This window comes from Canis aureus, chromosome 1, assembly GCF_053574225.1.
Source record: "Canis aureus isolate CA01 chromosome 1, VMU_Caureus_v.1.0, whole genome shotgun sequence".
Taxonomy (NCBI): Eukaryota; Metazoa; Chordata; class Mammalia; order Carnivora; family Canidae; genus Canis; species Canis aureus.
The window spans coordinates 62,562,550-62,577,871 of NC_135611.1; the positions used below are offsets into that span (position 1 = coordinate 62,562,550).

The window sequence follows — 15,322 nt, forward strand, 5'->3', positions numbered from 1 at the left end:
TCACCTTTTCTCAGAGGTCGTTGCATTTCTTATGCGAGACCCTACAGGTAATAGCAAAAAAGTACGTACATACACACAAACTAGTATGAGATAGAAAAAGGGAAAGAAAGAAAATTTTTTTAAAAATGTGTGTCATGGTTTTGGCCTTTTCAGTTTGAAAGTGGAATGTGGCTAGCAGAACATGGTGCTACTTCTGAGGGGCCATCCTCAACCAGTGACATGGAGAAGCTAAGTTACTTATCCGTATGAACAGGCCTAATTAAAGTTTATATACCCCAAACACGCACCCAAAACCGTGATGCTTGTTGACATTACCTAGTTAAACAAAAGAGAAAAAACACACGGTAGGAGATTTAGTAGCCTAGTAGCCTTCGCCGCTTTGTTTTGGTCACTAGAGAAACCATTGTATGAAAGAATGTTGTTACTAGTTTTATGTTGTTACAGCATAAAAATGTAACTAAGTAAATTTGAAGATTTAATTGACTTTATTAAGGGATTCATGAATCAGGTGGCTTCCCATCCAGCAAATAGAGGGGAACTCTGAGAAGTTGTGCAAGATGGAAAGTTCTTATCAGTAGGAGGCTGGGGCAGGAAAGTTACCAGCAAAAGAAAATAAAGGATTGTTCCAAGCGAGGTCCCATTCCCTTAGGGGGAAGGGCAAAGGGGTTGTTAGGTGGATTATTTGGTGGTTATTAGGTGAGTTCCCTCAGCTCTGTCCTCTTTGGTTTCTGTTTTTGTTGTCGTTGATAAATATTTTAAGTGGGAAGAACTCTAGGATATCAGATGTCTTGCATCCTGAGTGAAATTCACCTGTCTGGAATTGGCCTAGCTCATCATCTGCCTTAATCTATGTCTTATACATTAATAATCACGACAGGGAGGATAATGATGCCCGATAGCATGTCAGCAAGAAGCAACAGAGGGTGGCAGGTGTAAATGTCACAGAGGGCCTTTTCTTAAGTCCCTCCATCACTATGTATTGGATCCATCATTCAATGTAGTGCCCACCAAGTGCTAAGCACTATTCTAAAACCCATCGGCATAGTAAAGTCTTGTCATGGATCCTGTATCTCCAGTGCGAGGGATAGGTTATAAACAAGTGATGGGTTCTAGCAGAGAATTAAGTAGGATGTTAAGGTAGAGTTACTGCGTGGCTTTAGCCTGAGAAGTTAGGGCAGCCCTAACTGAAACCGGAAGGACAATGGGGTGTTTTGAATCACAACTGAAGGAAGCAGCAGACACAGGAAGGTCAGAGGTAAGCGTGGTCTTTGCAGAAGGAGCAGCTAGTAAAAAGCTCTGAGAATGGACATGCCTCCAAATCCTTTGTCTCTTTCCCTGACCCTCACCACATCACTCCTCTATTTCAAGATCACAAATGACATTGTCCCTGATGACATCAGTGGTCCATTCTTGGTCTCCAACCTGTGATCTCTTGGTTGGCAGTTTTGTCATGTTGGATCGTGCCCTTCTTCCCTAGGCTTCCTGGACACTCCACTCTCCTGGTTTTTTTCCTGCTTCACTGGCTCTTCTTCCCTATGCTGTTGTGGTTTTGTTGTTGTTGTTGTTGTTGTTTGTTTTGTTTTGTTTTGTTTGCTGTTGTGTTTTTTTTTTCATATCCCTTATCTCTTAATGAATTAGATGGTACCAGAACTCAGTCTTTTGGCATCTTCTCTATCAGTGTTCCCTCCTCTGGAGATATCATTCAATTTCACTGGGATAATATCATCTTCCTGATTACTCACAGTTTTGTTATCTCTAGCCGGAAGCTCCTCTGAGTTCACACTCCTAAATCCATCTGCCTACTTGACCTCTCGACTTGGCTATCTAGCAGGAATCTCAAACTTAGGGGTAATAAAGAGACTCCAGACATTCTCCCTGATGCCTGCTCTTCCTGCCTGTTCCCCATCTTGGGGAATGGTAGTTTCACACTTCTAGTTGCTAGAGCCAAAACCTTGGAATCATCCTTGTCTAAGGATGAGAGACATATCATTAATTTTATCATTCAAATTTACGTCTAATTTATCAGCAAAAATTGTCAGCTCTACTTTCACATTTGTCCAAATAGCTGCCATTTCTCACTTAAAAGATCTGGTCACTTGGTACCTCTCTGACTCCTCCCTCTGCTCTTTTTCCTCCATACTGGTTCCCACTCCCTGCACATTGATGCCTTTGACCTTGCAGTTCCCTCAGTTTGGGTTGCTCTCTCCATGCTACCGGCATAGCTCACCCCTCACCTTCTCAGATCTTCACTCGCATGCCCCTCCTCCACAGCCAATCCTATCTAAAATCGCAACCTCCAGACCCCAAGACCTCTTGACAACTCCTATTCTTAAATTTCCTCCATAGCACTTAGGACTCCTCACTTGCCACACATTTTACTTGTTTTGTTTGTTTCCCATATCCCTTATCAGAAGTCTTCTGAGGGCTGGATTTCTTTTTTTTTTCACTGCTTGGTACATAATACATGCTTAATAAATATTTTCTGAATGAAAGTTGAAGACCTGAATAGAGTCCATGAGATTTAACTTCAGAGATACCAGTGATGATTTCGGTAAGCACTTTTGGGGAAGCAGCAGAGACTTAATATTTTCATTTAAAAGGGAGACACAGAAGATGATACATTTTGAAGGATAAAAGACAAGACAGTGTGTGGAAGAATTGTGGTTGAAAGAAGGCCTTTGTTAGTGTGAAGTTGATCGTGACTTGAGGAAGTGAGGAGTCAAGAGAAAGGGAAAGTCCAGTGAAAGAGGGGAAGGATGATTGTCAGAGTCAGCTTCCTGATGAGGCAGGAATAGATAGGATCCCCGATCATGAAAGAGTAGACCTGGGAGTCTGAGCAGCACCAGGACCGGCTCCAAAGGTGCGCGGCAAGTGTGGTTGCACAGGGCCCTGGGCTCAGAAGAGATTCGCACTTGGTGTCATGCTCTACTGTTGCTGTCTTGAAGTTTTCCATGTTCTTTGAACAAGGGGTGCTGCATTTTCACTTTGCTCTGGGCTCCGATAAATTGTGTAGCCAGTCCCAAGGAGCACTTTTTCCATTGCCATAGGAGGGAGGGTAGAAGGGATACGTACAGACCATGGGGTTTTAGAGGTCTGGTGGCAGATAGTTGAGGGAGTTTTATCCGATGGCTTGAATTGTTTTGTTTTTTCTTTCCTGTGAAATAGAAAGTGAGATCATCTTCTAAGAGCAAAGGAGGTAGGAAGTGTGAGAAGTAGGAGAGAGAGTGATGCACTATAGAGAGGTCATTAAGGGGGATGGGCTGTGGAACCACTTGGCAAGGTCCAAATTGTGTCTCCATCACTTCCTAGCTCTGTGACTTGGAGCAAGTCAGTTAACCTATTTGTGCCTTGATGGACTAATATATAAGTGGAAATTGTAATAATACCTCCTCAAGATACTGCCTGGCATGTAACTATTCTGGAGAATAGGAGAGTAAGGTAACTAGGGGCATGTGGATTCCCAGAACTACCCATATTTCTTTTCTTTGTGTAAGGTCTAGATTGAGGGCAAAGCGTGTCTGGTTCAAGGAGAAAATGATCAGGGCACATTACAGAAATCCTAACTGTTTCATCCCAGTTATAGTATGAAATGTATTTCACTATATTCTAGAAGTGGATGAAATTATGTATTTATTTTTTTAGATGTAAAAAAGAAAAATGAAGAAACAGCACAAAGTTGCTTGGAAAAGCCAAAGAAAGAAGAAAAATGAAGGCTTGGAAACTATCAAAAGTACTGAATTTCTGTACATTGAAAGACTTAGTGGCTCTGCTTCCCTGAGATGTTTGATCTGGTGGTAACTATGGTAACATTGCAATTCTAAGCAACATGTGTATATTAGATAATTTTGTTGTGAAGCTACTCACTTGGAATGCATCCATGATGTACAATGTAGGTTATTAAAAGGCATATTATTTCCAGATTGCACCCAAAAAAAGGTTAAGAATGTATGTCACTTAAATACATATCATTATCTATAAACCCAACAAAATCCACTGCTCTCTCTTTTGAATTTACTTAGCCAGATGTATTTTTAATTCCATTTTTATGGTAATGGGTAAATTATTACTTGGTAAATATAAAACAAACACCATTCATTTAAAACTTTATGGAATTTATAGGACATAGTGTTTTTTTGATGAGAAGGAATAATAGTCCGAAAGACATAGAGAATATTTGTTTTTAACCAAAAACGCACCATTTTCCCACCACCCTAAAGTGATTTGGAAAAATTGCAAAAGTTTGACAACCTAAATATCTCTAGTATGTTTCTGCTTGATGCGTTTTGCTTCTAGTCTATGCATACTGTGATTTTTTTCATGTGGACTCTTAGAACACAAAATTTGTGACAAATTGTTTATATGGAACATGCCTATTAAATGAATTTAGCTGTCTTCCTTAACTTTGGTGTATGTGTGTGCATATGTTTTTCTTTAATATGAATTACACAAAACACTTTACCGGTTCTTTTATACTGTCTTTTCTTATTCTTAGGGCTTTTTGTGTATTGTGATTTGTTTCTAAAACTATTTCCTCAGGAATGCAGACCTTAATTTTTATATATTTCCTAAAGTAGTTAACATAACACATAAATATTTAGTGAAAGTTATAGATAGAAATAGCAAAATACTTGCCTTTAATATATATTTAAGTATATATTTTAAAAGGAACAAAAACAAAACCAAAGTTTTAGTAAATTTTGATTTATTAGACATCTAGAAAAATAATAAAATTCTGAATTTCTAAAAAATGGACAAATGAATTTATTTTCATTTTCAGATATATACGCATGCAGTTATATTTTATTTGATTGTTGACTTAGGCCATGTCTGTATACGGTAATCAAATAAACTCTTCACTGTTCAAGAAACTTGGTGCTGAAACAAGTCTTCTTAATTTTATCTCCTAAAGTATACTAACTGAAAAATGGCAACACATTTTAAAGGGGGAAGTTAATAAACTTTGCAGTATGGATCACCTCCTACTTACTATTTCATTGACAAAGTCTAACTTAATATCTTGCATACACCAAGGAGGGTAGATTTCAAAGCACCTGATTGTTTTCTCAATACAAAAATTTTTAATAAAAGAATATAAATTAATATCTTAGATGTAGCACTGAATTAATATTAATTAAATTAATATTCAATAAAATATATTACAGAGAGTGACGATTTGGCCTCATAGAGACATTTGGCAACGTCTAGAGACATTTAACTGATAACTAGAGTGGGGCCCGAGGAGAGAAAACATTACTGGCATCTAGTGGGCAGAGACTAGGGATGCTGCTAACCTGGCCAGCATCCTGTAGTCAGGTGGGCAGGCCCTCACCGCAGATGCCTGTCGGTAGTGCTGAGCTTGAGAAACCCTGGAGTAGAGTTAAGCTGTTAAACACGAGGATTTTTTTTTTTTTTGTATTAAGCATTAGTACTTTATTGCCTACAGATTGTCAGATCATTCTTATTGTCCAAATGTTTAGCATTTATACAATAATTTCTTTTTTTTGGCCTGTGTGAATGAATTCTACACGTTGTGTATTCATTATAAAAACATGATGGCAAACATCAGATTGAGTCTCAGAGTTCCCCTGTTTTCTTAAATTTATAAAGGCTAACTTTCTGAAATAATTGTTGTTCATTTCCCTCATTCTTTTTTTTAAGTTTTGTTTAAATTCCAGTTAGTTAACACATACTGTAGTATTAGTTTCAACAATATAGTGATTCAACGTTTCCATACAATACTCTGTGCTCTTCACAAATGCCCTCCTTAATCCCCATCGCCTATTTCAACCGTCCCCCACCCACCTCCCCTCTGGTGACCATCAGTTCGTTCTCTGTAGTTAACAGTCTGTTTCTTGCTTTGCCTTCCTCTCTCTTTTCCCCTTTGTTCATTTGTTTTGTTTCTTAAATTCCACGTATGAATGAAATAATATGGTATTTGTCTTTCTCTGGTTTATTTTGCTTAGCATAATACTCTGTAGCTCCATCTTTGTCATTGCAAATGGTAAGATTTCATTCTTTTCATGGCTAAGTACTATTCCATTTTATACATTAAATATACTTATATAAATATAAATAAATTTTATATAATTACATATATATATAATAAATATAGCACATCTTCTTTGGGCTCTTACCATAATGCTGCTATAAACATTGGGGTGCATGTATCCCTTTGAATTAGTATTTTTGTATTCTTTGGGTAAATACCTAGTAGTGCAATTGCTGAATCATAGGGTAGTTCTATTTTTAACTTTTGAGGAACCACCGCACTGTTTTCCTCGGTGGCTGCACCAGCTTGCATTTCCCGCTGGCCGCACCAGTGCAAGAGGGGTCCCATTTCTCCACATCCTCACCAACACCTGTTGCTTCTTGTATTGTTGATTTTAGCCATTCTGACCAGTGTGAGGTGATATTGTAGTTTTGATTTGTATTCCCCTGGTGATCTGTGATGTTGAGCACCTTTTCATGTCTCTTGGCCATTTGTATGTCTTCTTCGGAAAAATGTCTATTCATGCCTTCTGCCCATTTTTAAATTGGATTATTTGGTTTATGGGTGTTGAGTTTTATAAGCATGTGGGTTTTGGATCCATATGACTTGAGTTTGCATTCTAGCTCTGGCACTCACCAGCTGCATGATCTTGGGCAATTTACATTATTTCCAAGTCTCAGTTTTATCCGCTGTAGAATGATATTGAGAATAGTACATATCTTATAAGGTGAGTGGAAGTATAAATGACACAGTATATATAAAACACTTGACGAATGCCTGGTAAATAATATTTATTCATTAAATATCGGCTATCATCATCATCACTTTTATTACAGATGCTTTTGCCATTATTCTCTGGTAGTGGAGGTGCTGGGCAGCTGGATTTGTTAATTTGGCTATTTTCTGCCTTCCTCTGTGTTTTCACAGACATTCCCAGTTCTTGGTGCTGGGAGAAGACAGTATAATAATGGAAATTGAAGATTCATAGTAATTACCACATTAGTGCCAGTTCAGATGTGCTAATGAGCTCCTGACAGGTGATGAGTATTATCCCTTAACAATGAGTCACCTCACTAATGTTTTATGACAGTTACTGCAACAAAACAGAATTTCGAGTATTTAAATGAGTGACTATGCTATGAAAATGTAGAAGAAAAAAATTAACAACTCTTTGGTCCTAGTATTATATGATATTTTTCTCTCCTTTAGAATTAGAAGACAAGAAATGAAGCCATGTCCTTCCTCACTATTGCTGGTTATAACACACATTCCAAATGTACATCCTAAATACTTATTCATCACAACGCACACATACATGTCCCATTATATACATATTTATAAGTATTTTGCATTACAGAAGGTACCCAGCTTGTTGAATATTTACTAATGAAAGGATTTTTTTTCTGAGATGGAATCCAGACGAAGGAGAATGAGAGGTCAGTTATAAAGACAAAATTGAATTTGCCCACCAACTTTTTGAAAAAAAAAAAAAAAAATCAAGCTCTTTTGGGAGAACTTTTGCTGTTTTGTCAAAGACGGTGTCAACAAAACTATCTAGCTGGGGCTCATTAAAGCACGTCTCCAAGCCTATTTTTGTCATTGTCTATTTACAAGCCACTTGCTTTAGTCAATAGCTGTAAAGTCTTAATTAATACTGTCAGATAAACCAGGACAAGAGGGAATGATAAAGCTACAAAGTGGTTATTTGGAAAGTTGGCTATGAAAGAGGAGAAAACAGAACAAAAAAGCCTTCTGTGCTAAGAGATCTTTTTGTGATCTGGGCTGGAAAGGTTGGAACTGTCTCAGAATGGGAGTGACTACAGAGCAAAACATCTTAGTTGCAAAAGGAAATGGTTTTGCTAGCTTAGGTGGCTTTGGCCAGTTGGGGCAGAGGATGGTGGTAGAGAGTGGGGGCGGGGGAGAAGGAGAGAAAGAGAAGAGTTACCAAAGCACACTAGCCTATTGCCTTATCCGTGAAACCTGACACTTCAGATTCAAATTACAGTTCTGCCATTTACTGTCAAGACTTTGTTGTTTACTCTCTGTGCTTCAATTTCGTCCAATGTGTAAAATGGCAAATTATGGGAATATGCATGAACACTAGGAAAGTGCTAAGGAAAGTGCCTGATACAAAGACAAGCTGTTATCATTATTTTTATGTTTATCTTTAGTCTTAAGTTTTATTTTAAAGGATCACCTTCATTGTCGTCTGTAATCAACTTAGAAGATGGCCACCCATTTGGTCAGATTGATTGATTCTTTAGCAGTTGAAGCATTTAAAATGGCAGTTTTTACTCTAAATATATATATATTTAAGATTTTATTTATTTATTCATGAGAGACACACAGAGAGGGCCAGAGACACAGGCGGAGAGAGAAGCAGGCTCCCTGTAGGGAGCCTGACATGGGACTTGATCCCAGGACTCTGGGATCAAAACCTGAGCCAAAGGCAGATACTCAACCACTGAGCCACCCAGGTGCCCCTCTAAATCTTTAATAGTATATAATATTATTGATATTATAGTATATTGACTATACATGAGAATGTTTTGCTTTCTCCTAGAGACAATATAAGCCCCAATGTAAACCTTTAGACTATCCTACAGCACAGTTTCAATAAAAAAGTTTTACTGATAACTGGACAATTTATATAATATGAAGGGATATAACAAGAGTGGTTGTGAAGTGGCCAGTCTTGTAAGTCAGAGCTATGATCCTTGATCCACTGCTCAAACCGCTTCAATATCTGATTGATAATATCCTCTAGATTTGGTTTATTGCTGGACAGCTGATGTATTAGTTTTTTTTTTTTTTAAGATTTTATTTGCTTATTCATGAGAGTCACAGAGAGAGGCAGAGACACAGGCAGAGGGAGAAGCAGGCTCCCTGCAGGGAGCCCGATGTGTGGTACTCATTCCCAGGACCGTAGAAGCTCAACCACTGAGCCACCCAGGTACCCCAGATGTACTATTTCTTCCTTGTAGGATGCTAATGCTTCTTCATAAAGAATTTGAAAAATTTCACACCAAATATTGTCTTTTAGTTTCTTCTCATTATAACCCTTTATTTCAAGTCTTTTGTACAACACACCGTTATCTGCTTGCAGCACAAAAACTATATGAAAACCCGAGTTCAGGGAAGAAATCATCAAATAATTCATCAACTACTTTATCTTCATCTAAAATGGGGCAGTCATGCTCTTCATCAGAGCCCTCATATAACTGCCCTTCATCATATAACTGCCCTTCTCACACTGCATCACCCACATTAATGTATTTCAGTCCTGATCCTTCATGCAAGTTCTTTGCCTAGTGTGGTTTTTCCAGCCCCGGATGTACTGGTGAGCAGGATGTTTGCAACATGGTCCTCACCGTGCTGCCTCCAAGAACCCCAAAAAGCTGTTGTTATTATTAATTACTATTATTATTATTAATTGAGCATAAAGAATGGTAGAGACTTTAAGGTAAATGTCTGTTCTTTTCTATGTTATTTTGTCAAAATATTCCTATTCCTCTGCTCTCTTTTCTTTCCATGAGCAGCACCTCTTTAGCTAAAACCAGGACTGATTAATCAGAATGGATTCCATTTTTTTAAAAGATTTTATTTATTTATTCATGATAGACATAGAGAGAGAGAGAGGCAGAGACACAGGCACAGGGAGAAGCAGGCTCCATCCCTGGAGCCTGACGTGGGACTTGATCCCGGGACTCCAGGATCATGTCCTGGGCCAAAGGCAGGTGCTAAACCTCTGAGCCACCCAGGGATCCCCTGGATTCCACTTTTTATCCAGAATTATTGATGACAATTCTTATTGAAAAATCTGAAGCTATTTAAAAACGGAAAAACGGAAGCATTGGCTCAAACAAAAGGCTAGAAAGATGTTTTTGCTCCCTTTTAAAATCCTAGGACAGATTTCTTATTATTGAGCACATCCCATTGGGAATAATGATAATAATATGTATATATATCAAATAATAATAATTATTACTATTATATAGCGATTCTTGGAGTGGTGCTTACTAAGTACTATAGCAGATCCTTCTGAAGCTTCAGAATAATGTTCATACAAAATAGTTGCTAATGTTTCTCATTTTATAGATGAAGAAATGGATTCAGGAAGTGCCTTTGGGAATTCACACAAAATAGAAAGTGACAACAGTGACCTGGGATGAGGCCCTCAGAGCCAGGATGTATCCTGCCTCTCTGGCACAGAAAGGCCCTCTGTTCAAACCATCTTTGCTGGTTTGAGTCTTAATAAGTTTATCTGATTTCCACTCAGGATTCCTAAAAAAATTGAATAGTTGAATATAGGCAGATTAGCACATTAACCATCCTGAGGCGTTTATGTCTGAGTCCAAGGAGTTTTGTTTGTTTGGCATTTATTCATTCATTCATTTAAATTTTACCTTATTTATTCCAGAAAAGATTTTGTTTTTTTTTTTAATTTTTTTATAAATATATTTTTTTAAATTTTTATTTATTTATGATAGTCACAGAGAGAGAAAGAGAGGCAGAGACACAGGCAGAGAGAAGCAGGCTCCATGCACCGGGAGCCTGACGTGGGAATCGATGCTGGGTCTCCAGGATCGCGCCCTAGGCCAAAGGCAGGCGCCAAACCGCTGCGCCACCATGGCAAGTGCAGTTGCTGTTTAATTTGCATTAATTTGCAAGACTCTTAGGGACGGAAATTGGTGAGAAGCTTGTGGCTCTTTTGGGTGGACGGAAGTAGCCTGGAAATGAAGCAAAGGCATACAGGCTGAACGGAAAAGAAGAGAAGGGACCACACCCAAATTTGACTCATTTCACAGCTGTCCTGAGGCTGCCTATGACTGGAAAGGGCACGTTGATAATCTGTGGGAATCACAAAAATAATCTGTCAGGAACTAACATAAATCTCTTAAAGGTAGAGCCACACAGGCAAATGAAAGGATCTCCTTCGTTCTATGTAGATCTATTTCAGGCCTTGAATAATATTTGGCAGTACTGATGGCAGAGAAGCCCCTGAAGGTTAGGTGAAGGTCACCACAGAGCCTTCAGGGAACCATTCTTGGAGCAAGAAATTACAAAAAAAAAAAAAAAAAAAAAAAGTCCTGCCCCACCTTAGGGTGTACGAAGTTTACTTTGATAGCTCTTTGAAGGATCTCATGGTGCTCTAGATATATGTTTATTAGACATCCAAATATTCCAGTTTTATCATGAAATTTTCGTCTGAATTGGATTTCTATTAGTGGAGAAAATTTACTTTTAAAATATTTCTCTTATTTGATAATATAAAGATTGTGGAGAACAATAGGAAAAAAAGGAGGGAGATGTCAATCAATGTGATTTGCTTGCAGAATGTTGACCTAACTTTAACCTAAATTATATTCTTTTGGGTAAATTATTATTTTTTTCATACGTAAGAATTACTCAGCGTCGACACTAGGTGGTGCTGGCACCACATTTCTTACTGTTCTTACAGGCTTGTCGAATTTAATTTCGTTTTCCTAAAGTTTCCAATCTGTTTTGTTTTGGTTTGTTTGGTTTTACCAATTCTGTTACATGTGTTGTTCAGGATTATTGCAAAAACAAATAAAACAACAACAGCAGCAACAAACAAAAAATAGAGTATTTCAAACACGATTTTTCTGAGACAGTTTTTGAAAGGAAATCATGGGCTGAGAAAATGTGCTGCTAGTCTCTGGCTATTGAATTTTGGGATACCCTATGTTCGTAGGTACCAAAAGAGGGTGCTCTAATACATCTGAAAAATGCTCTTCTTAGAAATAAGGCTACAACTTTTTCTTCCATGCAACAAAGAGTTCTTTTTCCTGTACAACAGGGTCGACTGGATATTTTCTTTCTTCCTTCTTTCTTTCTTTCTTTCTTTCTTTCTTTCTTTCTTTCTTTCTTTCTTTCTTTCTTTTTTAATTTAAGATGGTCGTGCACAAATGTCTTACTCATAAAATCAGGTTAAAACAGTTCTGAATTATCCACAATCTTAGACTCAGCATTGGCCTTTCATGTGTTTAAAGTTGAAAGTACTATTTTCAGTCGTGACTTTGAGACTTTGAAAAGCCCCTGGCAGCTCGAGCCCAAGTAAATGGCATATGAATATGTGGCTTTATTCTTGATTTAATTAAGAATAACTTCTATCACCTCAGAGTTTCTCCTTCACTTGGGAGAAAGATGGGTCTCATGAAAAGAGAATGTGGGTTAACTAAGGGATTATTCCTGGTCTCCCAAGGGCAGGAAGGGAAACAGGGAAACCTTTTCCCATAACTTTCCTTGCACGTTGTGTGGGAAAGTTGGCTGCACAAAGGGGACGCTGGCCAAGTCGTCTTGGCGAGGCCCCTGCTGGGAGTAAGAGGCCCTGGGCACGGCTTCTTGATACCTCTGGAGTGTTGTCACTGGACACAAGTTCCAGATTCAGCGACAGGCCACATGTGGGTGAGTGGGGAGGGGAAAGGAGGTAATGCTTAATAGGCATTAACAGTTAACACTTAATGTACATTAAAGACTGTTGCCAGGGCTTTCTGTGTGTGTGTGTGTGTGTGTGTGTGTACTTAATTCTCTTAACAGCACAACAAATGAAAAAACAGGCCAGAGAAGACCTTGCTCAAGGTCATGCTCAAAAATGGCAAAGCCAAGTCTCAAACCAAAGCAGGTCGAATACAGAATCTGTGCTCCTAACCACTTATATCATCTTCTCGAAGGAGAGCACACCTGGTGTTTACTACACACCAGGTACTTTGCTAAGTGCTTTACCCACACCCACTGTCTTAATTCTCATAACCCTGATGTGGGCTTTATTGTCCCCATTTCACAACTGAAGAAATGGAGGCACCGGCCCATAAAATGTTTAGGATAATGATTGTGCTTATAAAGGCAAGATTTCAAAGCAAAGTCTGTTTAAAGAATACCCAGCAGAACTGAGCTCTGAGCTCCTTTCCCCTCAGATTCTCGTAGTTCCATCCAAGCCACCACCTCCAGGCTGACCCCCAGTCATGTTGCCTCTCTCTGGTGGCTTTGGTCGAGGCGTGGGGATGAGTTTCTTGTCACGGCTGGGGTGTTCCAGAGCTCTGATCCTCAAGAAGGAGAACAAGAAACACTCATTTCCTCTGCTGAGCATTATGTGCTGAGATAGAGCTGCTTTAGCACCAAGGCTCTGGGGCAACTTTAGAAGCCTCCTTCCTTCCTTCCTTCCTTCCTTCCTTCCTTCCTTCCTTCCTTCCTTTTTTTTTTTTTTTTTTGTTTAAAGATTTATTTATTTATTTATTCATGAGAGAAAGAGAGGCAGAGACACAGGCATGGAGCACACTCCCTGCAGGGAGCTGACGCAGGACTCGATCCTGGGTCTCCAGGATCACACCCTGGCCGAAGGCAGCACTAAACCGCTGAGCCACCCGGGCTGCCCAGAAGCCTCCCTTCTTGCCACCTCCAGCCTGCCCTCAATGCACGCCATCTCCCTAGCAGTCTTCCCTTCCCCTCCACAGCCGAGATGGCTTGGGTCTCCTCCCCACCTTTGTCTCCCTACCGGTAATTGGCAAAGTGAATGGTCCCACTCTGCCGGTGAGAACACCGCTCCCCTGCAGCAGTGGATGTTTGGGTAGTTGGTCAGGAGACCCTGGGAGGGTCTGTTGGGCTCCGGGGGAGGTGGTTCCATTGAAGGCTGTAGACTCAAGGAGCTAGCTTCGTAGTTACCTACTAGGAGGAAGTGAGGACCACAAGGCTGGATGGTTCCATCACCAGGAAATCCAAAACGGAAAGAAAGGGAGGTGCTTGTTCATTGACAGGTTCTCTGCAAATATAAACATTCTTCATTTCTTGGAACTTTGGCTTTCTTCGACGTAGAATGACATTATTTTGAAGTCCTCTAAATCTTACCTAACTCTGATAGTTTCTAACGTCCACGCTCCCTTTAGGAGATACTTTGAGAAATAAAACTGGCTGTCAGCAGTGGTCAGAATATATACCCTTAGCTTGCAAACAAGTCCATATTTTGGTTTTTATTGTTTTTAAACTTTTTTCTGGCTACTTAGTCCAGTTTTCCAGCTAAGACAAGGCAGGGCGGATGTATATTCAACAAATGAATGATAATGGAAATGCTCAGTATTAATTGAAGAAATGATCAGAGTTTCCATAACAAGTAATGCTACCCAAAACTTTCACTTAATTAAATTGAGTGCCTTTCTAAAGCTACCCTCACTTTCCCTTCACTGTTTCTTCACGATGTGGAAATTGGCAGCTGTCCATTGACACACGTCTGAGTTACCCATATCCCGAAACACCACGTTACACTTAGTAGGGAGCCACCTCATCTGTGTGGCCTGTAACCCTAAGGACATTCCGCTCCTCCTCTTAAGACTCTCACCCATTGACAGGGGCACCCGGGTGGCTCAGTTGGTTGAGCATCTGACTTTGGCTCAGGTCATGATCTCCTGGGATCGAGCCCCCCTGGGGGGAGGGGAGGGTCCCTGCTCAGTGGGAGTCTGCTTCTCCCTCTGCTCCTCCCCCTACTCCTACTCTCTCTCTCTTTCTCAAATAAATGAAAAAATCTTAAAAAAAACACTTTCACTTGAAATAATCTTTGACTCCTCACCTCATCTGGTCCTTGTTCTTAGGTCGCTCTGGAATTTGAGGTCTTTGGCAACGATGGTCAGAAAAGAGAGGAGGGAAAACCACAGTGGCTGCCTTTGGGATGCTCTTTTCCAAGTATTATGTCCTGCCTCCCTGAATATGGGGCCCAGCTGTAACTGCTGGTCAATGAGGTGGAATGAGAAGAGCATCTCCGAGATGACCAGAGGCTGAGAGGAGAGAGAAATGCACATGGCGTATTGGGAAAGAAATGGACTGGTGCTGTTGGCATCGTGGTGCAGAGAGTAGTGGGAGATATGGGAAATAGGATCAGCAATCAGATTCAGAGCAGATTCTAGAGACTCGGGAAAGGCAGGCCGAGGCATCTGGACCCTGCCCTGTAGGCAATAGCAACTCAGTTAAGGAGGTGGCTTTTTGGTGGTTGTTTTTAGTTGTGAAGCAATAAGATGGAAACTATCAAACACCTTTATTTTAAGTCATGTACACGAAAACTATTTATGCTCTAAGTCAAATGAGAAATGGGTGGCAACTAACCAGAATCTGTCAACCACATCTCCAGTCAGAACCAGATCCGGAAGCTTTAAGAGACCTCAGTCCATACAAATGACTGCTCAGCAGTCACATTTCTCCCTCCCAGAACATTAACTTATTTCTTGCTAGTCTAGCTCACCCTAGCTAGCAATCTGCTAACCAAAGGGATTTCTCCTCAAATCAAAGTTCTTCACCCTTGTTTGTTTTTGGTGTTGCTTAAGAAGT

General features: G+C 39.8%; 1 protein-coding gene, 1 long non-coding RNA gene and 1 pseudogene across 14 annotated transcripts in view; 1 reads left to right on the plus strand and 2 right to left on the minus strand.

Moving 5' to 3' along the window:
* PKIB (cAMP-dependent protein kinase inhibitor beta) overlaps positions 1 to 4,400 on the plus strand; it is a 104,513-nt gene extending 100,113 nt beyond the window's left edge. For all 13 annotated transcript variants that reach the window (XM_077901900.1, XM_077901904.1, XM_077901855.1 and 10 more), the window contains one exon: positions 3,643 to 4,400. In XM_077901900.1, the coding sequence (XP_077758026.1) occupies positions 3,643 to 3,710 (68 nt within the window). In that variant the 3' untranslated portion in view covers positions 3,711 to 4,400. The remainder of the gene's footprint in view (positions 1 to 3,642) is intronic.
* LOC144316229 (uncharacterized) overlaps positions 1 to 15,322 on the minus strand; it is a 46,212-nt gene that overhangs the window by 7,675 nt on the left and 23,215 nt on the right. The gene's annotated exons all lie outside the window — the stretch shown is intronic.
* Positions 8,580 to 14,931, minus strand: LOC144294869 (adenylate kinase isoenzyme 6 pseudogene; annotated as a pseudogene).